This window comes from Primulina tabacum, chromosome 9 (genome assembly GCF_025594145.1).
Source record: "Primulina tabacum isolate GXHZ01 chromosome 9, ASM2559414v2, whole genome shotgun sequence".
In the NCBI taxonomy this organism is placed as follows: domain Eukaryota; kingdom Viridiplantae; phylum Streptophyta; class Magnoliopsida; order Lamiales; family Gesneriaceae; genus Primulina; species Primulina tabacum.
Genome location: NC_134558.1, coordinates 33,024,720 through 33,052,338, shown reverse-complemented (window position 1 = coordinate 33,052,338; position 27,619 = coordinate 33,024,720). Strand labels below are relative to the sequence as shown.

The 27,619-nt window shown below is 34.8% G+C and overlaps 3 protein-coding genes and 1 pseudogene across 3 annotated transcripts; 1 reads left to right on the top strand and 3 right to left on the bottom strand.

Annotated features, from left to right (window-relative positions):
- Nucleotides 1-958: 958 nt before the first annotated feature.
- On the bottom strand, nt 959-4,027 carry LOC142555316 (uncharacterized). The gene is made up of 6 exons (XM_075666134.1): nt 3,911-4,027; nt 3,089-3,151; nt 2,925-3,004; nt 2,060-2,168; nt 1,816-1,975; nt 959-1,720 (listed from the first exon to the last, which is right to left on the bottom strand). The coding sequence occupies exons 1-6, from the start codon at nt 3,911-3,913 to the stop codon at nt 1,221-1,223; spliced, it is 915 nt and encodes a 304-aa protein (XP_075522249.1). The 5' UTR covers nt 3,914-4,027; the 3' UTR covers nt 959-1,220.
- A 3,834-nt stretch (nt 4,028-7,861) lies between these two features.
- On the top strand, nt 7,862-8,326 carry LOC142504427 (uncharacterized). Its single transcript, XM_075617295.1, has one exon. It carries the CDS (start codon nt 7,862-7,864, stop codon nt 8,324-8,326), a length of 465 nt encoding a protein of 154 aa, XP_075473410.1.
- Nucleotides 8,327-9,488: 1,162 nt separating this feature from the next.
- On the bottom strand, nt 9,489-26,737 carry LOC142504426 (protein decapping 5-like; annotated as a pseudogene).
- LOC142555315 (uncharacterized) lies at nt 18,051-18,971 on the bottom strand. The gene is made up of 3 exons (XM_075666132.1): nt 18,959-18,971; nt 18,757-18,875; nt 18,051-18,670 (listed from the first exon to the last, which is right to left on the bottom strand). Exon 3 carries the CDS (start codon nt 18,575-18,577, stop codon nt 18,167-18,169), a length of 411 nt encoding a protein of 136 aa, XP_075522247.1. The 5' UTR covers nt 18,578-18,670; nt 18,757-18,875; nt 18,959-18,971; the 3' UTR covers nt 18,051-18,166.
- Nucleotides 26,738-27,619: the final 882 nt, after the last annotated feature.

Here is a 27,619-nt window from a genome sequence, read left to right as displayed (position 1 = left end):
CCATCATGTTATGTTGTCTTATAAATGAGATTTATTTTTTAAAAGCATTCTTTTGTACAAGTCAGATGAGAAAAAATGAGACAAAAATCAACAACAAAATAGAAGGATTTTGGCTCCAAGATTATCGGAGAAAAGTCGACCAAAACTAAAAATTCGGAAATTTTAATTTTTGTTATGTGAGTTGATGTGTTTTGGATTTTAGTCTTGTAACTTGTCAAAATTTTATTTTCACCAAGTAACGAAATTTTTTTTATTTAGCAAAGAGATTTTTTTTGTTCTAGTTTTTTTTTTTTTTGGGCAAGACAACTAAAACCACCTAATGTTATTTATTTGACACGATCATATCCTATGTAACTTAATTATGTTGCTTAGATGATTTTAATGTACATAACATAGATTTTATTCTTGTTATACGAGTCACATAAGAGAGAATCAATGTCATTAATGGCTTCCAACTAAAATATATTTTAAAAAATCATAGTTATTGGATGAAAATCAAACTTTGAAAAATAACATGACTAAAACAAAAAACAAATCAACTTGCAAAACTGAAATTACAATTTTTCTTAAGGAAAATATAGGTTACACCACAACATTTGAATATACACGTTCGTGTGGCGTTACACCCTATTCATGTAACATCAAGATTCAAGAGCAACACGAGACTAGAATAATTAAGTACTTCTGCAATCTTTATCTTCCATTCTCAAAAATATTCTTCAATATAAATTTTATTTATTATTATTATATAATATGCATTGTTTTTTAATCCTATAATATGTATTGTTGAAAAATACACATACCGACAAGCTTTATTTTATTTACTATTACAAAAGATACCAAGTACAAGTTGGTCTCAAGCAGAGAATGTATGTGATGTGTTCCAATCCAATTACAAGGATCATCTTTTGTTCGTGATATATCATGTTTTTGGAGAGAAATCATTCCAAGTTCCCGGTTTTATGCCCTATAATATAATTAGTGACATTTTAAGTATCAGTCAATACCTTCTTAAAAGTACAGATAATACAACAGATAATACAGGCTGTACATGGCAGGTATACACAAAAACTGCAAATTTAATCTCGACTTCAAAGCAACTACTAACTATCGGCCAGACTTAACACCGTTTATTTGTGTCAATCCTACATCTCAAAGTGAACCAAACAATTTATAATCCACAGCTGGGTGGGGTGGGGTGGGGTGGGGTGGGGTGGGGTTCAACGGCTGTTAAACTTACCAGGAGGACCCTGAGCCCATGATGATGGCTTGAATCCTCCTACTAACAATTTTGACACGGATGACGCATTTATCTTCCTCCTTTTAGCTTCCAGCTCCAAGCGTCTTTTATCAGATTCAGAAGAACCGGATGGTCCAGAAAAAATTGAGGCGGCTTGAATTAGTGCCCTTTTGTTTTTTCTATTCTTTTCAAACTTGGTAGCAAATTTAACACGCGATGCAGCCGCGGCATCCTCTTCAGAACGAGGAAGAAGTCTTAAACCAAATCCGGATTTCCTAGAACTAGCTTCTTCTTCAGCCACTCTTTTCTTTTGATCCCTAAGTTTGGCTCGCAGTGATTTGTTCAAGGAATAATCGTCTGAATGCATGGCATCTGAAACTCGCTGAAGACGCACCAGTACTGGCTCAGCTTCTTTCTTCTTCTTCATATCTTTCTCCTGGTGCTCAAGACGGTAAAAGGGATCTGCCAGCTTGTTCTTATCTGAAACCGACAATAAAAAGGCAGGAAAAGTATGGTTATGTTTTGGGTTGTTTTTATGACATACGCGATTGATTTGTTTATAAAAGAAAACTCACCATCTTCCACCGGCAGCACCAAAGTTTCAGCATCTTCAGCATCATATTCCTCGATCTTTTTTCGAGCTCCACTAATAATCACATACTCGCAACTTTTTGGATCTGTTTGAATGACAATCTCATGTCTGCAGCATGCAGACTTCATTGAAAAGCTCCATATCTGGAAACAGCATAGATGACTATAACTATCGACAGCAACAATGCACGAAAACTAGTTGAGCATTTGTGTTAAACAACAGTATACCTTTGTAGAATAATAATTTCCCACTTGTTTTTTCTCAGCATTAAACCTCACACCTTTTGCAATCATGGACTCACATCCACCACACCATATATTAAAAGGCATCTCAAACCTGTAAAATCAAGAGCATAGGTTATGAATCCATCATCCTAAGCATAAACACACTATAGATATCACAACACACTTTCAATCATTGTGTCAATTGCAAGACACGATTATTCCTTTAGTGCATGATTGATGAGATGCACAATCATTTATTATTGGTTTCAACTCGGATGCTTTCATCGATGATATAATAATTACCATTACAAGTCACAAGTCTGTTCACCGCCAAAATAATTGTGACAGACACAATACACAGTTCGTTTTTAAATTGATAAAATTGTGATATGAATATGCTTAGGCCAGTCACAGGAAATTAAATTGTGTCAGACCAACTGCCCTATGAAGTATCACAAAACTCTTTTGCCTGTATGGAGGGAAGCTGGTCTACATTGCCCTCATCGAAACAAACTAAAATTTACATGACAATCGCTGTCCAGGATACAAGCTAGTGCATTCCATGTAAATTCCAATCTCTAAATAGTCTCATAATCAATGAGACATTTGGCCATAAATTTTCAAAGTATCATTTCATTGATTTGTATCACCCAGGAGCATCTTTCAAAATGGACTAAAAGCTGATTGTTCAGCTCTACTGTGAAAATTCCCAAAGGAAATCCTAATCCAAACAGATGACACGGCACATTTCTCTTGTCGAGCAATTGCGATTAAACAAAAAAAATTACAAAAATTTTTCTATAGGTCAGTTCCTCAGAAAAAAACAAAATAACAAGAAACTAATCACTAAACTTGCCTAACACATTACCTTATTATCAAGATGCCTTGATCGATTTTTCTTGCTCTCTCCCTCAAAGCATGTTGACCATGAAACTTGTTCAGCCCACCCTGAAGAGATGAGCGTATAAAAATATGAAATATATGTACATACTAATCATGACAATCAATTAAACGAATTACACTACACAGTACCTTTTTTGGTTCCCATTCCGGTGGGTAGTAAAAATTATCTGCCCTCGCAGCTGCAAGAGATGACTGCAGAAACCAAACGAATTCACTTTCAATCACTTGATAAACAAAAGTTTAAGCAAACCCAAATCCTAGAGCATCAATCAAGTGGAATAACATATAAAGAAGTAAATTAAGGCAAATAACAATTTATAACTCCTTGTAAACGTGGAAAATATATAAAACAATCGGTGCTTGTAGGCAAGATGTTCAAATAAAAATTCAAGATAGAATATTTTTAGTAAAGAACGAATTTGCAGAAGCTCATCTTATTTATAATCAATAGAAATCCAATTCAAATTTCATTCATGTAATCTGAACATCATTGCAAAATCGTTCACTTTTCACAAATCAAACATATTATTTCCACAAATCCCCAGACAAACTAAAAAAAAAAGTACAACAAGCACAGAGGGATATATAGAACCAGAAGGCTGACAAGGAAACTGAGCCTCCTCCAAAGGCCCACCCCCCCAAAATAACATCAATTTTCTATTTTCATGAAAAATTCACCTAGAATTATTTCAACCTCTAAGTCAGTTTTAGGTAATTTTCATGTCTCAAACCCTATTCAACTCAAACTCTGGAGAAGCAATTAATTCAACGATTATCTCATACGAGTGGCTCATGTTTCCACCATCCTTCAAACCAGCCAACAAATCGGGGTAAAAACATCTAAAACAAAGTTCAAACCGAGAATTCAATTCATACATAACCGCACAAATAAAAAATCCTGATCCAGCAACAAAACCATTAAGTAAACCAAAAAATAAATAAATTACGCACCATTTTGTGATAGTTACTCTCTTTTTCCGATCAGATTTGAAGAAGGCGAGCTGTTGATTTCTAGTTTTCCGCGAAGGCCTCGATAATATTTTATGCGAGAGATACCGAGTGGGGATAATTTAATCATTGCTGAAAAAGTAGATGCCGCGACGTCGTTCGATTAGTGGCCCCTCGCCCCAGGCCCAATCCAAATTATATTGGGCTATTATGTAATTTTAGGATGTGTAACTTACTTCAAATGGTCAATGTTGAATCCAAATTACCGAGGACAATTTCGGCCTGGCCTATTCAAGTAAAATGCTAAACCCAATCCAAAACCAAGACTTCAATTGGACTAGTGTTACGGACTTGGGCCCATTGTTATTAGCTGAGCCAGGGTCCGAGCATAATTTTTTTATTTATCTATTTTATTTTATTAAAAGTGATGACATGATAGTAACCACATACGAAGTATATCAACTTTTTCTTCCAACTTTACCCTTATATGAAACTAATATTACATTTTTGTTTTTTGTTTTTAAATTTCAACACACTTTTATTTTTATTTCAACAATTCAAATATCAATTTAATCCCTTCATAATTTGTCAAATTTCACTTTAGTCCATCGATAATGATAAAAAAGACTGTACACACACGCATCGTGTGTGAAGAATAACTAGTATATAAATATTGTTGTTAAAAAAGATTGAAAAATTTAAAATCAAATTCAAAATTTTCTAAGTTTTAATATTTCTTTAAAAAAGCTTTTAAATAATTTTAATTTGTCATACTAAAAAAAAAATAAAAGAAATAGAGGTATTTTAGAGATTATAACAAACATAACAAGATACTAATTTGTCGGGGTAATATTAATATTGGATCAGATCAACTATAAACTCTTCCAATTCGCAACTCAAGTTTGAGTAAATTAATATTAATATTACAAGAAAAGCATGAAAATACCCTTTTAAAAAAATTTAAGTTTGGGTTTAGCTTAAGCTAAGTGATAAAAATTAATAATTAAATATCAATATATGTGATATCGATATTTGGACTCGTCAATCATTTATTATAGCTTGACTTAGTCTCCTTTCTAGATTTATTTTTAACCGAAAGCGTCGGTCGCTTTCGTCGACAAGTTTTAACTTTGACTAATTATAACATCACGATAATCTAATTGATTACTACAAGCCGTATTTTTCTGGTTAAAATATGTAAAAAAAGCCTAATACAAAAATATGGAAGCAAATTTTAAAACATCATTGTATGAGGCCAATTGTAAACTCCAAAGTAAGGTCAACCGTTTCACGTAGCATTAAATATTGCATGGACAAATTAAGCAAAGTCGCTGGACACGGTAGTTTTTTATTAATGTCGATGTATTTTGTTGAATTATTCAAATACTTGACAATTTGAAAGACTACGTATTTTTAATCATTGACTTCAACTTTTAAAGATCAATGATTATTTATATGGCTTACAAATCCACAACTAAAACAGCCAAACATTCATCGAATTTTGACAAATATATCGATGTAATGGTGAAGACAGAGTTTTAAAATTACCCGAGTTATTTTTTTTTAACGATGTAATGATGAAGATAGGGTTTTGTCATATCAAATAGGTAGTGTCACCTCAATGGTGGACACGGAAGTAGTTACGATTGACATACAACACATCAAAATTGTATTATATATAGAGTTTTGATATGCTTATCCACCGTATTTACCTTTGTGCCACCAATGACTTATCTATTTGATGTAAATTTGGATATCTTTCATCACATCCAATATATGAGTGATACATCATTGATGGGTAATGAGATGAGCACGATGAGTGAGAAGAGTCGACCAAATTCATACCTACAGTGAAAAAATTATATTTTTGGCATAACGTCAGGTCGGAGATCCATCGTACAAAATTGACTCATGTGACAATCTCATAAGAGTTTTTGTGTATTTATATAAATGTAATATGATATTCATTTAAGTACATAAATTGGTCAAAGTTATTGATACCTATGAACACGATTCGGTATGCCTGATTGAAAGAAAATGAAACCTCAACAATTTGCAAATCATTGATTTTAAAAAATGGAAATTGTACAGCGCAAGTCAACGCAGAACAGGAAGTCAAACATTCATATATCCAATCTTCACAATTGTATATATCGTTTTTATTTGAGAAAGGTGTAAATGTTTTTGGACTTGGTCACTGCAGTTGACTCAAATTGGTCTAGTATAATTTTATTTTATATTTTTTTAAAATAGAGTTTTATGTATATATATCTTATATATTATAATTGTGACGTCTTACTTTAAAATAAAAAATAAATCTATTCTTAATAATTTAATATTTCTATTTATATTGAGAAAAAAATTAAAAGATACGAGGTTTGTTTGACTAACAAATTATAGTACATAATATGAAACACGAACATGATTTCGGTTTAGGAGTAAAGAAATGGTATATTCCCGAAGAGGCGTTGGCTTTTCATCACCTAAAAAAGTTGAAATTAAATTCAACAAATCATGTTTCGTTCTCTAAAAATATTTATTATATTTAGCATAATCAATAAAATATTAAAAATATGAATGTAGGATTTAATATAGTACCCAATAATAATAATATATTTGACATGTATTATAAGAAATTTATCGTAAAAATTTCAATTACCTAAACTGTCGCTAATTTAAGTTCCATCACTGAAACTGTCGCTAATTTGATTTGCGACGGAAAAGAATTTTTTTATTTTTTATTTTATTTTATTTTATTTTTTATTTTTGTATTGAGCTCATTCACAATTTTAATTTGTAAGCTTATAAACTCTATGTAAGGAAATTAATATCAACATTTTTGTTTAATAATAATTTTGTTTACTTATTAATTTTATCTTTATTTATATTAAAATTATAATACAATAAATAAAATATCTAAAAAATAATTTTGAGCTTGTGAATAACAAATTTTGAGCTATAGTTAGAGCCCAAAATAAAAAATTATTTAAATTATGATAATTTTTAACTGAAATTGATATATCTCAAACGTTACTTATTTGGTAGATTTTTCCATTTATTTATAATTGAACGATATTTTAGTGTTATCTTAAGTGTTATTTTTAGTTTTTTTTTTCCCCTAAAATTTTCTCCTGTTATCCTCATTCTTTTTCTTTTTCAAAAATTCTTATTATTTTTATTGTTTTCTCAACTACAACTCTCAGGCTTAATCAATGAAAATATTCTTATAGTCAAGTTGAATTTAGATTATCAAAATATGAGCACATACATGATAAAACAATTTATTTAATTCCAAAAATATCACATGCCGTGATTTAAATATAACTTCTCATTATATAGTTTTTCAATTTTTTCGAAAAATTGAGAATAAATATTGCGGATCAAATAAAAGCTTCTATTTGTTCCAAAATTAGATTAATAAATCGGAGAAAATTTTCACATCATATATTTATTATGAGTAGGTCTCATGTGAGATCGATCGACCTGGTCCATAATTTAAAAAATAATATTTTTTCATGTGTGGGACATCAGTCTCACAAAATTGACATGTATGACAATTTTATACGAGTTTTTATGATTTATTATTATGTTACAATTGTGCGTCTTGGCGGCTAATAATCTATAAAATATATAGATATAATAAAACCCCCATCAAAACAATTGAAGCGAGCCAAGTTGACATCTAACTTGATAATCCAATTGATGCGCAGCAAATACAACAGAGACTTGACAAATCCGATAAATGTAATATATACCAAGAAGGTGGAATCGTTGAAGTTGTCTCTCACACTCCCACCTCTCAACTGCACCCTGCAATTTATATACATGGAAATCAATTATCTGACCCCTATATATATATATATATATATATATATATATATATATGAACACCAAACCATTTCCATTTCAATTAAGGCAATCTCAATTCCCAAAACAACAAAAACTCACAAAAAAATGGTTCGTCCAATTCCTATCCCAATCCATATAAGTGATACTTTCTCCTCCATCCCTCTAGCAATAGGACTGTTTGTCTCAGCGTCACTCCTAGTCGCCCTCTGTGCAAAGCATGCAAGACAAATACCAAGAAAGTATGCTTCCGAAACGACTGAGCCGGAGACGCCCCTTAAGTCGCCATTAGTATTACCCAAGCAACTGAAAACAAGTCTTGGCAGCATGGCGATCATGTCTTTAGTTCATGGCAAGAAATCAAGGCCGGACTCCGGTGCCGGGAAAGAAGAGATCGGGGTTTGGCAGAAGGCGATATTGATGGGGGAGAAATGCCAGCCGCCGGAGTTTTCGGGGGCGATCTACTATGATTATGATGGGAATAGGGTCCCGGAGATGCCTAAGTCACCGAGAGTTGGCCCGTTGAGAGGTTTTACTTTTCTTGTGGAGAAAAAGGATCATTTGGATGTCTAATGAATGACTCAAATCAAATGTAAATGTCTATTTGGTTTGTTATGAAAATTTTACTGTTTTTCTCCATTTTTTTTTCAACTTTTAATAAGTTATAATTATAATGATTTGGTTTAAATAAATATAAGTTGAAGTAAGAGACAATTTATAATTATACAGTAAAACAGTTTCAAAAAAATTATGAAAAACATATGTCATTAGAATTAAGGTTGGGATAGTATACATAGGACAGCTTTTACTTAAACTATATAATATGGTTAATTATGTGGCTTTTCATCTATTGAACAAGGTTTCACATTTTCTTCGAAATAAATTTTTCTCCAATATTTGACCTTGTAGGATGCTAAGAAATCTATTTCTACGCAGCTCCTGCATGATAAAGTAGCATAAAGATTTCGAAGTTTTCCAAATATACTTTGTTAAAATTAAATTAGGTTGTATTTGGATTGATTGATTCCAAATGTCTTTTTATTGTTTAGAGAAGTAAGACATAAACTTTAAATTTTAATGTTTACATATTTATATAATATATATCATGTAATTTATGATGAATTTTAAGTTGTATAATTTGTAATTTATATTACTTTGTATTGCTAACATGTAAATGAATAAGACAAGTAAGATCTGAATTTAAGATTTGATCTATTGTTTTATTGTAAACACAATAAAATTATAATTGAAATTCATAGATTTTAAATATATATATATATATATATATATATATATAATAAAACAATTATGATAATTTTTTTAAAGCATATCAAGATCGTGTCAAAACATGTTAAAATTATTACATTTTTATTAACTTTCAAACGATGTAATTACACTACAACAAAAGAATTACTCCAAGGAATAATCGAGAGTAATTTAAAATTGATGCCTGATTCCCCTCAATTTCAAATTACCAAAACATAACTGGAAACAAATATAAATAGATCGCCTCGAAATACAAAATTTCTCAAACTTCATGTAATATTTTCTTAAAAGATTTTAGTACATTTACACGACAGACCTTTCCATCATTGTTCTCCACAAATACAGACATACAACGAGAGTGGCCAAGATTCTCTATGCATCATAGCAAGTATCAGATCAACATTTATCCCGGTAGACAAGATTAACCTTTGGGTTTCGAATCCTCATTACTAACACATGCTTTACTACTCTAGGTATGCAAACCTCGACCACGACCCCTAGCCGTGTAGCCGTATCCATAATAACCTCTTCCACCATAGTAAGAGCCACGAAATCGACCACCACCAACTCCCCGAACAGAGCCACGACCACCCCGATACCTTGAAAAATCTCCAAATGTCTGCATTTCAAAAAAATGCATTGCCCAATCTTAAAACCGATGGTAGGAGATCAAGGGCAAATACAGCTAAACAACCCAAGATTATGAAAAACCCGTTCGAGAGAGTTGGAAAACCAGTATTCACACTCAGTTTTAGGGTGAAGAAGGTATAAAGTAAAAAAAAAAGTATTAGAACAAATAGGAGAGACCTCGGGATCCAACTTCGTTTGTTCCGAGTATCTACTTCTTCCATAATTAGGGTTATTGTCCAGAGCATTACAAGAAAGGGAATCAAAAAAATCATCCTTCTTATAAACAGGCTGCAAGCACACAAAGATAGCAAGAGTGTTAACCTAAAATCTTGTTCCAAATGTAGAGAGTGATCAGATAACAATCAAGAATGAAAATAACCTTGATGGCTTGATCTCAATCTTTGACAGTTCAGTATCATACTCACCCGGTGAATCATATTCATCAACTCCACTTTCATTTAACACTTTATATTTAGATTGTGATTGATTACATTTTCCCAAATGACCCCACACTTTGTCCTTAAATAAATTTCTCGTTCATTGCCATAAAATCAAATTCTTCGGTAAACTTTCTCACAGGGCGTGCAATGTGGTAGTTGGTCTGCATACCCTTTGTTAGCCAGAGAAAAGGTGCACATGTTGAGAAGTAAATAGTAATTATACATAATCAAGTATGTATTTATATGGCAAAAAAGATACAACCAATTACTTCTAAAATCATTGTCATAAAATTAACAAACATAGATATAAATTTATTCAAGCACAAATTATCATTCTTGGAGAAATTGGTAATTTATAAAATAGTACAAAGTCCTCAAAAATTACCCCAGATCCTTGTCCGCCAGGCCCTCCGTAGTTGTTACTCAATGGATGACCAACATCATTTGGCGAAAAAGAAACACAAACAATACATAATTAATCCAACCACATTTTATTAGTTTCCCAATCCCAAATTGTCATCAGCAAATAGAAAATGAGGTGCTACGAACTTCAACTACAATCAGCAATAAATATTTTGCAAATTAGGACGGTTTGTCGTCCCAGAGACCGAGGGATTGAAAAATTAAGGCCACTGTTCTGATTTTGCTACTTAATGGAGGATTATCTGGTTGTCACTTGATGGATCACTACTGCACATTCCACTAACTTGCCCATAAATTGTGCTTGCAATTTTCAGAAAACATTTTAAATTGCCCAACGGTAGAATTTCCATTTGAGGAACAATAACCAATTTCCGTTAGAAATTTTAGTTGATTCAAGCACCAAAACCCCAAGTACAGTTTCAAAAAGTTTTACAGATAACAGGAATCCATCGGATAATTGTTTCCATCATCCCTTCCACCACAACCCTATGTTTACCAACTTAACCATTCCACCTGCACTCTTCATAACGTCCAACCTGTCCGATATATGCCCTTACATATACCCGCTCACACAACATCAGCCCACAGACTTCAAATAAGGATTTCAATCTCACTACTCCCCCCAAAAAATCTCTGAGTGACCATTTGTGTATAGAGGATGTGGGCAAGGAGAAAGGGCAGACAGGGGAGGGAAGACGTGAACTATGTTTTTCCTTTATTTTTTATTGTATCGCATTGGGTAAATATAATGAGGTGTCAGAATAATATTATATCAATAAAAAAAATATGTTGATCAAGGATCACATAGCAGAAAGTTGAAAAGAAATGTCAAATTCAATAGTAGTGGTTTTCATAAAATTATACTTTTAAACAAAACAGATTAGAACCCTAAACGTATTTCAAATGTGATCAAACGTCATGAAATACATAAATTAAGTCAAAAAATTGTTGATAATAATATCATGAAAACATAATAGAATAAAAAAAACACTGCAATAATTTCTTCCAAAAACTTGTTGGAAACAAACAGACAAAAGAATGTTCTCTTAATGGTTTCCTAAATGTATTATAAAGGACAATGTGTTTTTATGATAATTTTTTTTTAAAAAAGGGTAATCTCTCTCAAAGTCGTAAGGGTAATTATGATTATGCTCAACTAGTTCATTGCATAAGATCTCACTCTTCCTGTCATTTTATACGACTTGTAACCCCAAAAGGTAGTAATAGAGTTCGGTAAAATTCAGTTGGGAACCAAGTAGATACTCATCATTCGTAGCATTCAATTCAATCTGAAAGGATGATTTAAGAAGATACAGAAAGAATGAAAATAAATGTCTGCTTGTGATATATTTAAAGAGACAAACCTTGAGAGCTCGAGTATTTGGTAGTAAAGGTAGTATAGGCGGTTGAGCTTCCGTCACTGCAGGAACCAACGGTTCAGATGAAGGCTGTGGTAAAACCTGAACTACTTTCACATCTTTCTGACTAGTTAGTAAAGTTTGAGGTGAAGACACAATGGTTTGTCCAGATTTCTGTAGCGGCCCAGGAGTTTTATGTGAAGTTGTCGAAGTTTCTGCAAAAACAGAACAGAACCAGATGCCAAAGCAACAGATGTTAAGGGTTGAGAAATTGTCAGATGGGTCAAGGGAACAGGGCCAGGTATTGTGGGCTTGTCAGCTACTGAAGAGACACCAGCACCAGGGCCAGGAATCATGGGACCGTTAGCAACTGAAGATAGACCTGCATTATCAGGAGCTAAACCAGAGAAAGGAGACAAAATTTGCAAATTAGAGGTCAGTGTTGATGTAGGAATAACAGAGATAGGAGCTTTCTTTGGCAATAGATTACTCCTTTTTCTGGTGTAGGCGGCACAGGATGCAAAGGGTGAACATTCAAAGACAAGGATGAAGGTAAAGAAGTAGAGATTAAAGTAGCAGAAACATTGCTGTTAGGAACCAAGGACCAATGATATTCCAGAAAATTAGAAGTGGGCAGGCTTGATGCTTCCATTGGCATATATGAACTGAAACTAGAAAATTGCATGGGTTGCATGGAGGGAGGAATAGCCAAGCTAGGAGGTGGTTGGAACAAGGACTGCTGAGGCAGTTGAGGAAGCCCATTAAGTGCACCGTAAAATCCCTGTCAATAAATTGGCCCAGCTAGCCCACTGCCACTTGCATTTGGGGCTCTAGGTTGATATAAAGGAAGACCACTTTGAAAATTTGAACCAGGGAGTCCCCAACTGTGAAGAATGGGAACCAATATCAGCCAAAGATCCACTGGGACCGGAAGACAAGTTTGTGGAGGGTTGTTGGACGAGTATATTGAGACTAAGTGGGGTGTATTCAATATATAGATTTAATGATTTTCAGTGACTTTTTTAAAATTACAGATTTTCGTGGATTTGATAAATTTTTATTGACTTTTATAGAATTTCAAAGATTTGTAAACATGGACTTCTGTGGACTTTTTGCAAAAATTGTAGACATTTGTAAACTTTTTCATTGATGATGTGAATTTTGTACTTTTATGAACATATATATATATATATATATAGACACACACACACACACAAAATAAAACAAATATTTCATCAGTGAACAGGCAAATACAAAACCTATTAAATTCGATTACATTCAAACATACAATGTTTTCATATGAGGTACGCTTAAAATGTTTCTAGAGCCTCCAAGATGCGCGGAGACCTACATATGCTCTTCAGCTTAATTACATGTCTCATCCTTTGTTATGTAAATAACAGATTCAAAAGTAATGATTTCTTAGTAACCAAATCAGGAGATATCCCACCAGGTAATTAGACCTAGTCCTCAAACAGGGTTGTGTAGCTAGTGAAAGAATCAGCAATTCAAGACAAACCAAAGAAGCAGAAAAACAAAATAGATACCTTAATATCGCTTCCTCTAAACAGAATATAATCTTATGTTTTATCACTTGGAGTTATTTGTGGGCCATCCTATTCCGAACTTCTGTTCCAAATGATCTCACTGCCAAAGGTATTGAGCACCAATAATTACATTTCAAGCATCATAGAAAACAAAAAATTGTTACATACAACCAGTTTCATATACAAAATCAATAATGTGAATAGATAGACTAGATTAAAGGTATCATGTTAGCTACGAGCATAGTTCTCCCCAGACATGCCCAAGTTTACTATTATGGTAGCTTGACTGACTGAGGTGCTTAACTTCCCTTTATCATGTTGGATTACAATCACAAAAGTGCAATGTCGACTGACTGAGGTACTTGACACTCATATAATCTCATAACTCAATCAATATGTAACGATGTATGTTAGTCCATTCTTCTTTTCAACTGATCCTCAAATCAACAAAAGAAATGTTGTTGAAGTGGAGAACAACATTGACATATCTAATGTCATAAAAGCTAAAGAATTCCAGTTTTTCAAAAGACGGTGGCCTAGCATGGGTACCGCCACATGCCATATCCGTCCAAATTGTAAATATCAATCAAATATCTAATACAGTACAAATTCATTCTGTGAAGAGAACTATCACGTTCAAATTTTCCTGCTAATTCCGTGAATAGAACCAATGATCACCATGAATATAACCGGTAATTACCAATTCAATGCACCAACTTCACATTTCTTAGGCACTCAAGCTTTCGCGTTATTTCCGCTACAAAATATCAAAACTCCGATAACAAATAGGTACAAGAACATATCTGTTATGACCAATACAAGAATCTTAATAGAAATGAAAATACAAGAACACAATCAACTCATTCAAAACTGAACAAAAAAATCATGTCTTCTTATGTCGGCAAATAATAATAACCAGTCAAAGAAAGCGGGCTGAAGAATTTGAAAACGCGGTTGGCGGAAATTTCGCGGAAATTTCAAAAGACGCGTTTTATACGCGTCTTCACACTGACAGAGGCTCTATAAATAGAGCTCCCCTCGTCATTCTGAAATCATCCCTTCTTCGAGTTTTCTCTCATCTTATAGCATTTGAGTGCTTAGTTCTATAATATTTGTGAGGTGTTTGTCTCCTGTATTAAGAGAGTGTGTGTTCTTTTTGGAAACACGGTGAGTGAATTGTACACCACAAAATATTATTGTGAAATTCTTTTCATCTTACTCATGGTTTTTACCCTAATAATTTTTAGGAGTTTTCCACGTAAATCTTGGTGTCCAGTTTATTCTTTATTTTCGGGTTTTATTATCTCAAATTCCACACGTGGGACCAACAAGTGGTATCAGAGCCTTGGTTTAAAATTTCTTAAAATTCTGAGCATGCTCTGTGGTTGAAGCCTAGACTGATCTTCCACATCAGAAAAGATTTTTTGAGATTTTTTTTTAAGGCGGGATTAATTTTGTTCAGTCTACTAAATTGTTTTAAACATAATGGCGGGAAGGTACGAGATAACAAAGTTCAACGGAAGCAATTTTATGCTATGGAAAATAAAGATACAAGCAGTTTTAAGAAAGGAGAATTGCTTGGTGGCTATTGGAGATAGGTCGGTGGAAATTACGTACGATGGAAAGTGGAATGAGATGCATGCTAATGATGTTGCCAATTTACACTTGGCTATAGCAGACGAAGTTTTGTCAAGTATCTCTGAGATAAAAACAGCCAAAGTTATCTGGGATACTCTGACAAAGATGTACGAGGTCAAGTCGTTACACAACATGATTTTCCTAAAGAGAAGGCTTTATACTCTTCGGATGACGGAATCCTCATCAATAACCGACCATATCAACACACTAAATACTCTATTTGCCCAACTCACTTCCATGGAGCATAAAATTGGGGAACATGAACGTGCAGAGCTTCTACTTCAAAGTCTACCAGATTCATATGATCAACTTATCATCAACATAACCAACAATATTCTTATGGACTTTCTAAGATTCGATGATGTCTTAACTGCGGTTCTCGGAGAAGAAAGTCGGCGCAAGAATAAGGAAGATAGGGTGGTGGTAACCTCGAAGCAGGTAGAGGCTTTACCGATGATGAGAGGAAGATTCATGGACCGTGACTCCAGTGGGAGCCAAAGACGGGGTAGATCAAAATCGAGAAGTAAGAAAAAAATATTTACTGCTTTAAATGTGGCGGTAAAGGGCACTTCAAGAAAGAGTGTACGAGTATCGACAAGAGTTCTCAAGGAAATGTGGCCAGTACTTCAGGCAGTGGTGAAATATTATTCAGCGAAGCGGCAACAGTCAGAAGACAGACACAAATTTTGTAACACATGGATTATGGATTCAAGAGCGACGTGGCACATGACGTCTCGGAAAGAATGGTTTGATCATTATGAACCAGTCTCAGGAGGATCTGTATTCATGGGAAATGATCATGCCTTGGAAATCGCTGGGGTCGATACTATCAAAATTAAAATATTTGATGGCACAATTCGCACCATACAGGAGGTACGACATGTGAAAGGATTGACGAAAAATCTTTTGTCCGTGGGGCAATTGGATGACATCGGGTGCAAAACCCGTATCGAGAAAGGGATCATGAAAATTGTGAAAGGAGCGCTTTTGGTTATGAAGGCGAAAAAAGTTGCTGCAAATCTGTATGTACTTTTGGGAGAAACACACAAAGAGGCAGAACTAGCTGTTGCATCAATTGGTTCAGGAGAAGAATTAACAGTCTTGTTGATCCCACATGCGGAATTTGAGAGAATAAAACCCGAAAATAAAGAATAAACCGGACACCGAGATTTACGTGGAAAACTCCTAAAAATTATTAGGGTAAAAACCACGGGTAAGATGAAAAGAATTTCACTATAATATTTTGTGGTGTACAACTCACTCACCGTGTTTCCAAAGAGAACACACTCTCTCTTAATACAGGATACAAACACCTCACAAATATTATAGAACTAAGCACTCAAATGTTATAAGATGAGAGAAAACTCGAAGAAGAGATGATTTCAGAATGAAGAGGGGAGCTCTATTTATAGAGCCTCTGTCATTGTGAAGATGCGTATAAAACACGTCTTCTGAAATTTCCGTGAAATTTCTGCCAACCACGTTTTCAAATTCCTCAGCCTCCTCTCTTTGACTGGTTATTATTATTTGCCGACATTTTTCCCACTTGGAGATTTGATTGATTGAGAATCAAACACATCTCCACACATCCTTTCAATCTTGCCATTTCCTGTTGCTTATGTTTCCGCTAGACCACTTGAGGATCTACACCACTCAAACTTATCAGTGTTCACTGGCTTGGTCAAAAAAATCAACTGTGTTATCTTTTGTATGGAACTTTTACATATCCATACTTCCTTCTTCTACTATTTCCCGCACAAAGTGAAATTGTACTCCAATGTGTTTCGTCTGGAATGAAAGGCTGGATTTCTTGCGATATGCAAGGCACTCTGACTGTCACAAAATAAAGAAACATTATCTTGTTTGTGCCCGATCTCCTCCAATAACCTTTTAATCCATATTGCCTCCTTGCAAGCTTGAGTAGCTGCCATATATTCTGCTTCCGTCGTAGATAATGCCACGAATGTTTGCAGTTTTGAAACCCAGCTTACTGCTCCTCCTGCAAGTGTAAACATAACCAGTAACTTAATGTATCTAAGGATCCTCTTAACAGTACTCCAATGCTCTCGTCCAGGATTCGCCATATACCGACTAACTGCTCGCACTGCTTGAGCAATGTCCGGTCTTGTACAGATCATGGCGAACATCAAACTTCTCACTGCTGATGCATATGGTACTCGAGACATCTCCATCTTCTTCGCTTCACTGCTAGGACACATCTTTGAGGATAACTTGAAGTTAACAGGAAGAGGGGTCGATATTGGCTTGCTATCTTGCATGTTGAAGCGTTGCAAGACTTTCTTCAAATAATTTTTCTGGGAAAGCTAAATCTTTCTGTTACTTCTGTCTCGGTGAACTTGCATCCCTAGAATCTTGTTTGCTGGTCCCAAGTCCTTCATATCAAATTCCCTAGCCAACTGTGCCTTCAATCCTTGGACCTGATCTTTGTTGGCGCCTGCTACCAACATGTCGTCCACATACAACTAGCAAAATGATATAATCATCACCAGACCTTTTGAAATATGTATAAGGGTATGCACTCAGTCTGTTGTATCCAATGCTCATGATATAGGAATCAAATCTTTTGTACCAACACCTCGGCGCCTGTTTGAGAACGTACAGAGATTTGTTCAACCTCCAAACCAAGTTCTCTTTGCCCTTTTCCGCAAAACCTTCTGGCTGGAGCATATAGATTTTTTCTTCAAAATCTCCATGAAGAAACGCCGTTTTCACATCTAGCTGTTCTAGATGAAGGTCAAACACCTCACACAATGCCAACACTACTCTGACTGTTGTAAGCCGAAGTGCATAGTTATTTGGGGCGCAAGGCGCAATAAAGCGCTAGGGTGCCTTGGAGCCTGAGGCGCGAGGCGCGAGGCGCGAAGCGCACGTTTTATCGAAGTAAAGCGCATTTGACACAAATTTTAAATTCAACATATATAAAGTATTTTATACTATTTAAATTAAATACTTTTCACAAAAATAACAAATAATATAAATAAAAATCAATTAACAGATAATGTAGCATAAATCATAATAAAAAACAAACTCCAATCATCTAAAATTCATTATTAAGTCGTAAGTCCATCATAGTATATTAAGGAAAAAACTTCAAAAATCTAAATCATCAAATCCATCTTCATCCTCCCCAACTGTATCATCATCATCATCTCCAGAAGCTGAAGCTCCAGATTTGTATCCTTCTGATTCCTCATCGTTTTCACCAAAATCAATTTCTCCATCGTCTTCATTGTTATAACGATGGATAGTGGATCTTCTTTTATACGTATTTAATGTACTCGTACTAGCTGGTGCTTCTTTTGTAGAGGATGGACCTCGAGATCTAAAATTATAGGCATATTCATCAACCCCAGAAGCTCGTCCAACTTCACCCCAAGTCAAACTATCATCATCAAACACGAGATCATTTTCGTCACCACTATTATAATTTAGTTCCCCCATCAACCATTCATTACTATCATCTATATCGGCCAAAGAAATAGGATCAATCGTATCACGCATATCATATCGGCGCCTCAAAGCCCTATTATACTTGATATAAACCAAATCATTCAATTTTTTTTGCTCCAGTCTGTTTCTTCTTTTGGAATGAAGCTGCACATATTTGATACAAATTAATTTTAGCTTTAAAATAATAAATTTATTTAATAGTTAATTAAATACTAATACTTAGTACTCACATATTCAAACACACTCCAATTTCGTTCACAAGCAGATGAGCTACAAGTGAGGCTTAGAACTTTCACCGCGAACACTTGCAATTCGGGTGTCGAACACCCATAAGCCAACCACCATTCCGCTGGTTATTTTGAAACAAAATAAAAAAATGAACATTAAAATTACATATCAATTATCATATAATAAAAATAAAATATTTATTACCTGGTGATTTTTTGTTTCTTTGTCAGACTGCCATGGGCATCCCGAAAAGTCCTTCGGCCCTTTTGTACATTGGCAATTGTTCCATTATCTTATACAGTAGCTCCTCGGTTTCACACATCCTAGCGATACATTTATACAAACCCGTTACTACTTCATTATCATTTTCTATATTAGATCCGAATAGAAGAACTCCGGGTTTAAGAAATGTCCAGCAGCATGTAAAGCTCGATGGAGTTGTATCGTCCACCTAAGATCAATTATAGCAAAAATATCTTTATATTTATCCTCTTTGTGATCAAATGAGGCAACAATAGCTTCTTTAGCTCGATCCATTGCCTCATAAATATAGCCCATTGGAGGTTTTTTTCCCCATCAACCAATCGAAGAACTTTCACAATAGGACCACTCACTTTAACAGCATAAACGACCGCATTCCAAAATGAAGGCATTAGTATAACCTCTGTTGCCCGTTTACCCCGTGCCTCCTTTGCAAATCTACTAGTGGTCCATTTCTCAGAGTGTAAACATTTTTCTCAAACTCGCCTTGTGATTTTGAAAACGCTTTAAAGTCAAAAAAGCAGTTGCAAAACGAGTTTTTCCTACTCTAACCATATCTTTCTGTCTTGTGAATTCTCTCATCATGTTTAAAACTTGGGCCCTGTTATATATATATCCATTAACCATCATTGCCCTTTCATATACCTTCTTCAAGTGAGGAAGCTTAACGAAATCTTCAAGCATCAAATCTAAACAATGAGCAGCGCATGGAGACCAATATAAGTGAGGATATTGTGCTTCCAAATGACGTCATGTTCATTAAAATTTAAATACAATAAACAAATTACACATTAGAAGTTAGAACTTTAATTTAAATAGTATAATAATTTTATATAAAGCGATATAACTAATTACTAATATAAAAATTCAAAAGTTAAAATCATACCAGCTAAAACATTTGCGCTTGCACTATCAGTAACAATTTGAACCACATTCTTTGCCCCAATTTGTTGCACATATTTGTCGAACAAATCAAATAATTTCGCACCCGTGTGATAATAGCTTGACCCATCCACTGATTCTATAAACACAGTCCCTCGAGGACCATTTACCAAAAAATTAATCAATGTCATATTTTTTCTATCAGTCCACCCATCTGCCATCAAAGTGCATCCATATTTAACATGGTCATCCGTGTATTCTTTCAATATCAATTTTGTATGTTCCAACTCCTTTTTTAAGCATGTAACTCTAACTTCATGATAAGTAGGGGGCTTCATTCCACAACCAAATTGTCCAACAGCTTCAATAAATGGTTTAAAACTATCATAATTCACGGCGTTAAAAGGAATACCTGCATCATACATCCATCTAGCGAACTTTTGCACTGCATACTCCCTCAGTTTCTTCTTGTTTTCATCATACAACTTCGCTGTCTTTGCATCTTTTTTCTTTCCTTGAGATACAGTCTCATCAACATCTTGTCGGAAGTATAAATCTATTGGACCAGCTTGTTTTAATTTTTTCCCAGGAAAATCAGGTGCAAGATTGGAACGCTGACCAAATGAAACTGAAATAAGCCGTTTCCCTTTTGCATGTATATCTTCTTCAACTTCCAAATATTCTTGTTGTTCTGCAACTTCATCAAAGTGAGGGATTGCATCCATTTGATTTTTCAATTCTTTCTTTTTTGACATATAAAAGCTGATTTCTTCTTTCACGTGCTCTGGACATTTTGAGCAAGTTTTTGTATTCCTATTGCCTCCAACAAGATGTTGTTTATGTCGATAAATCCCACCGTTAGTTGTTTTCCCACAAAAATTGTACTTCACTTTATTGGTATTTTTTGGGTCTTCTAATGTTGCATAATTCCATGCTGGATCTTTTCGAAGGGTTTGTGATTCAGAATTTGACATTTTTATCGGCAAAAACAGGCTTTATTCTAGAATTCTGCAATAAATTGCTGAAATACAAAATTAAAAATATAAATATATTGCTGAATACAATATATTAAATAATTCAATCATCAACAGGTTACGGGATTATATAAGATAGATCAAAAGTTGGAAAATATTTCATTAAAAATCAAATAATTCTAGTTCATACTTCATTCATAATTCTGATAATAATGTATTAAAAAATAAACAAACCAACTCCAAATGCTATTACAGACAGATTACGTCAGTAAATTCAATTGGACAGACGACAGCAAACATGAAAAAAAAATGTTTGGACGTTAGAGTATTTGGCTTATCTACTCACAACCGGCAGCGATCAGGTGTGGCTACTGGGAAGGATTTGAATAAGGCTATGACTTTAAAAGTGTGGATAGCATATGTTTTCATAGCCTGATCCGCTCCAATCATCATATAAAGTATAAACCACTACAAAAATTTTCTGCAACATGCTTTCATATATTCCGTGGACTGTGTCCAACTTCTTCCATAATATTTTATCGTTTTTAGTATGTAAATAAGTATGAAAACTCACAGTTTTTGATGAACCAGAAAAAGTCTGAGAGAGGCCGCTGCACGCAAAGTCGCTACACAGAGAGAAACTGAGAGGTCGCTGAGTTCTGTCTCACTAGGGAGAAAACGCACACATGCAGGGCTTTGTAGAAAATAAAATAGGGATTCTGTTTGTTAATTGGGCCTAAAACTTGTTGGGATTTAATTATAATTAATATGTATAGAATCGTTGGCTTTATTGACATAGGCGCACAAGCGCGCGCCTTTCAAATGAGGTGCGCCTGGGACGCTTAGGCGCGCGCTTGATTACAGTATCACCCAAGCGCAAAAGATGCGCCTTGGCTGCGCCTGTCGCCAGGCGCTCGCTTTTTATAACTTAAGCCGAACCACATGAGAAAATATCTCATTGAAGTCAATGCCTTCTTTTTGAGCATACCTTTTTACCACCAACCTAGCACGGTACCTGAAACGTCCTGCCCTTTTATTGCTTTAAAAGTACTAGAATTTTTTTTTTTTAACACTCAATTTTCGGCCATGTACCTTTCTCTCACGAAAATATTTTTATAAAATATTTAACCCTTTAAAATTAAACATTAACCAGCTAGCATTTTAAAAACCATGTGCAATAGTGAGAAAATGAAATCATCGCATATTTTACCAAACCTAAAAAACAATAATTTGAAAAGAATAGCCCATACTAAACCTCTCAAAAATCTCTCAAATGCATAAATAAAAAATCTTAAAAATCTTTAATCATAAAGCATGAGTCAAAAGTCATAATGCGGAAAAAGTAGAAGCGCTGGTCCTCGGGTTGTGTGCGCCTTCAGTCCAGTCAAATCACTCATCAAGTTCTCCCTCAATACCACCTGCATCCATCACACCTAGTGAGTCTAAAGACTCAACACACCATAATCTTTATAACGAGTAATACGTAATACAGTCAACATATAACGGTGAAAAATATTTGTACTTAAAATATCGTTTTCATGAAGATGCATAAACATAAACATTTTCGTAAACATTTTCATGATGCATAAAACTTAAACATGAACATTTTCATGACATGCAAACATGAATTTCCTTTTCCTCAACATGACATGACATAAAACCTTAAACATAATCATGAACACTTCCTTTTTTTTCCTTTGTTGAATTCAGATCGTTAATTGTGACTTTCCTGACATGACATGACATGACGATGGATCCATCTACGTGAAACCTCAGTACTGGGCGGCGGGGGACACCAGCAACACTCTCACCGGTCAACTGGGCCCTGGCCTATCATGATCGAATAGAAATACGCTCGTCGGGGTTCCCTCAGGGGCCTTTTCCCATAAATGGGTTCCCTCTGGGGCCTTTTTCCCCTCACGATATTCCCATTCTTCCGTTACCACAAAATCGTTACCACATATTCGCAATGATGGAAACACGATCGTCGGGCTCCCACTGGGACCATAACTCTCACGACGTCGCCAACATTAACGAATTAGTCACAATCACTTCACATCCTTCAACATTTACATTCTCATCACTTTATAAAAATCATGCATAACATAACATTTTGTTTTTGAAACCAAGCATGAAACATGTCTTTTAAATGTCTTCCATAAATCATAAAAATCAAATAGACATTTTAAAATCATAATTTAATCATAAACATTTAAAAATAATCATAATATCATAAAAACAGTATTTAGGGCACTGCCATAACCTTTACTAATTTCCGGTGTAAAAAGACCGTTTTACCCCTGGACTCGACATTTTACGTTTTCGACTTTTTTCTTGATTTCATGACTCTAACATGTCCCAAATAATTATTTAAGCCTAAATTAATTTTCCCATAATTTTATTTGGCTTAAAACTTAGACTTTTCATTTATCCTTATTTAATTGTTTTGACGGTGTTTTAATCCCGAAAAATCCCAAACTTTAATATAAAATTCCTAAATTCTAAATTTAGTCTTTTTATATTATTTTAGCCCTTATGGACCACGACTCGACCCCCGTGAGTCGTTTTCCAATTTTCTTCTTTTTGAAAGCCCTATTTGACACTTAAACTTCGACCCCGAGCCAACTTTTGATTTTCACGAGTTACTCCCGGACCATGTTAATCCAAAACTTGACCAACATCTTAAAGTAACCTACTGGACCCTTAAACCACTAGAAAACCTTACCCAAAGCCAAAAATGTGAGCCCCCTAAAGATTCATATGCTGGCCGAGAGTTGTAATGACCCTAGGACTCTTGTTTGGTGCCTAGATCCTAGACCGACGCCCCAGCCCTTGAACCAACATGTTGTGTACCTTCTTAGGACCCTAATGAGTCACCCTAAGCCTAACCCACGAGCCCTGGAACCTGCCTTCCCTCCCCTGCAAGCCGCGCACCCAACTGCACCAACCTGCTCTTGCTCTCGGGTAGGAGTCCTCTTGCTTCAGGACTCCTCCCAGCCCTCAAACTCGAGTCCTAGCTTGGCTAGGACTCTACCCTAGACTCAACCAAGCCCCTGGCCGATGCCCTGGCCCAAGCCAAAGCCAAGCCAACCCCCGGAACAAGGAACCCGATCCCCTAAACCCATGACAGCAAGTTCACGGTTTCTGCATGTTCTTGTTTCTTTTCTTTCTTTGTTTCAGGCGATTTACGTGTGGTGTGTGGGACTCCAAAACAAGTAGAAACCTTACTTTACCAAACCTAGACATCATGGCAGCCCCTTAGTATCATAAAACAATTTATTGGATTCAAAATCATGAGCATAACATGCAATAGTGTAGAAATCCGAAAATTTCAGAAACTTGTTTTCATGTGCTTCATGCATAAATTATTTAAACAATAATATGATATGATGGATGAGAAAAGGAAGATTAAGGCGTGCCTTTGCGTTTTAAACGCACGAAAAACCGTTGACGACGAAAACGTTGACGCGGAGGGCCTAGTCTTGACAACCTTTGAAACTTCCTTCGAAATTTTCTCCAAAATAATTTGTGTATGATGTCGTGTATATGGAGTGCCAAGGAAGAGTTTTAATTGAGGAAAAGAGGTGGGCGTGAGTTAATGAATTAATGGGAGGGTTTTGAGTATTTTATAGTTTAATTAATCACTAATTAGGCTTAGGCCCATTAAGAGATTAATTAGGTCCATTAATGCTTAATTAGAATTTAATTAAAATATTAAAATAGTTTTTGTAAAAATAGTTTGTGAATTTAATAGCCGGGTTGCCAAAAAGTTCGTATTTTTGTTGAAAATCTAACACCGATAAAAATTACGTCCCGGCGTATAAAATCACCTCAAAACCCCATATCTTCAAAAATAATAAAAAGCATCACCCATATTTTAAATAATCAAAAACAATTATTTAATAAAAACATTTGACATTTTTCAGCCCTCGATCCCCGTTCCTCGATCGTCACTTTGAATATTCCTAAAAATACAATTTTATGCATGATGACAATAAAAATCTCATTTAACATATGAACAAGTATGTCACATAATTAATTAGCAATTAAAACATTTTAATCAAAATACAAAGAATTTAATAATTTATATGCATGTGGTTCGCGTGGACCTTTAAATTTTCGGGGCGTTACAGTTATTGCCATCATCGCTTGATCTTATAGACCCATCTGTTTCCAATAGCTTTCCTCCCTCGTGTTAGTGTAACAAGATCCCAAGTTTTATTGTCGTCCAATGCCTTCCAATTCTTCTTGCATTGCTATCATCCACAAGGATAAATCCGAGCTTTGAGTAGCCTCATGGAAACTCGATGGCTCACCATCCTCTGATAATAGATAATATACAATATTGCTTTTAGTGACATAATCTGAAAGCCAACCTGGTGGTCTTCTGTCTCGAGTTGACTGCCTCACATTGGAAACTTCAGACTCAACATGTTCTTGTTCTTCGTGCTCTGGTACTGCTTCACAAGAAACTTGACCTTCGTCCGTCTTATTTTCCACCTGAAATATAGCAGTTTCTGAATTCAATGTGTCTTTGTCTCCCTTTACTTTATCTTCCTCGAAGATAACATCCCTGCTGATGACAAGCTTGTGAACAGTAGAATCCTACAAGCGAAACTCTTTTACTCCATCAGCATAACCCAAGAAGATATATTTTCTGGATTTCGAATCCAACTTCGATCTTTCTTGCTCATTGTACAGAACGTACACAGGGCTTCTAAATATATGTAAATGAGAATAATCTGTCGGCTTCCCAGCACACATCTCCATCGGAGTCTTCAGATCAATCGCCACTGAAGGAGAACGATTGATAATATAACAAGCGGTTTTGACTGCCTCCGCCCAAAATGACTTTTCTAGACCTGCAATCCTCAACATAGCTCTTGTTCTGTACAACAAGGTTCTATTCATCCGCTCTGCCACTCCATTCTGTTGAGGTATGTAAGCCGTCGTGAATTGTCTTTTGATGCCCTCATGTTGACAAAATGCATCAAATTCGTCACTGGTATATTCTCCTCCATTGTTAGTCCTCGGACACTTGATTTTCTTTTCAGAATCAAGTTCAACCCGCGCTTTAAAATCTTGAAAACTTGGAGAACATCTGATTTCTTCTTGATTGGATACACCCAACATCTCCTAGAAAAATCATCAATGAACGAGACAAAGTACGCTCCTCCTAAGGATACAACCGGTGCTTGCCAAACATCCGAATAAATCAGCTCCAATGTACTTTTGCTTCTGGCAGTAGAAGTGTCAAACTTTAATCTGTGTTATTAACTAGTAACACAGTGCTCACAAAAGCGTAATGACACTTTTGTAATTACCGACAGCCGTTTTCGTTCTGAGAAATTTTCAACCCTCGTTCTGATATATGCTCGAACTTTCTATGCCATATAATCTTAGTTTTTGAAAGTACACAAATATAAAAAGACAAAATTCACAGAATTTTGAGTACGGATTACCGAATAGATCAGCCACGAATCACGATCCTATTTCCAAAAATTCCAAGAAAGAGACAAAAACACTCAATATTAAATTATAAATAATTAGAAAAATACAAATACAGTTTACTGAATGATTGATCCTTCTCACCATTGCGTAATCCGATGCTGGACTCTTCGGTATTGATGTTGTACAATATGCCTCCGTATCTGATCTCGCTCTTCGAAGTCAAGCTTATTAAGCTGCCGATATAGGAGTCCTCCGATGCCACGCCACCTGCATATTTACTGCTCGATTCCGCCGCCGCCGCCGCCATCTTCTCCGACTGCTAAACGACAATATCAGATAACTTACTATTTAAAATTAATAATTATATACGTGTCTGGATCGAGAGAAATGGAGGAATTATTAGTCAACAAGCGAGTGAGAGAAAGCTGTTGACCGTTTTAACTACATATATGTAGGCCTTGGCTAGTTTGGGCCTAAATTTGGGCTGTCCATCCACATGAGTCCAATAACTGTTCCCTGTAAATATTTGTACTAATATGTGATGAAGTCATTATATTAATTTTTTTTTAAGAAAAAAGTTTTCTAATTAATTATTTATTTTTTGAAAATTAATTATTTTTTGTTTTTTTGGTAAAAAAAAAAGAGCAAGGGAAAAAAAATCTTAAAGTGGCCCTAACATGCACGCATTTCGTGTAAATAAATGTTGAATCTATCACCTCCATTTTTTGGAGGAAATTTTTAAAAAAAACTAATATTGCTCAAATTTGAATTTAAAAAGTAAATATGATCTCCATTTGACCAAAAATAATTGGTCCTGCACTTAGGATAATTCTAATTTTAACAAATGAATGTCGTTGTTTTTTTTTTAACATTCATCAATTTTAAATTTCTTTTTCTATCAATTGAAACTAGGAGAGAATTACATTTTTGGTCATATAATTTGACATATTTTAAATTTTAATCGTGTAACTTATCGAATTTTGATTTACATCAGATTATTTGAATTTTTTGTTTTGGTCTTTTATTTACCTGAAACCACTAAATTCATCGAACATTAATTATTTAACATTGATGCTCTCCTATATAGTTCATGCGATAAGAATAAAACATATATTACACACATTAAAATTCTACTTAAACAAAAATAAAGGAAAATAATAAATGTTTTTCTCACATTTTGATTTATTCGGGTCGTTTTGTTTTATTTTCCTCTCACTTCTTTGCTTAGACAAATTTTAATAGGTAATATATATTTTATTCTCATCACACGTGTCGCATAAAATGAAATTGGAGTTAA

Excerpts from the sequence above, each read along its gene's own strand:
- LOC142555316 (XM_075666134.1), bottom strand. Across the intron at positions 3,005-3,088 it reads CGGAATGGGAACCAAAAAAG|GGTGGGCTGAACAAGTTTCA; the intron begins GTACTGTGTAGT and ends TCATCTCTTCAG. Across the intron at positions 1,721-1,815 it reads GGTGCTGCCGGTGGAAGATG|ATAAGAACAAGCTGGCAGAT; the intron begins GTGAGTTTTCTT and ends TGTCGGTTTCAG.
- LOC142504427 (XM_075617295.1), top strand. The coding sequence starts at position 7,862 with ATGGTTCGTCCAATTCCTATCCCAATCCATATAAGTGATACTTTCTCC.
- LOC142555315 (XM_075666132.1), bottom strand. The coding sequence starts at position 18,577 with ATGCGTGATACGATTGATCCTATTTCTTTGGCCGATATAGATGATAGT.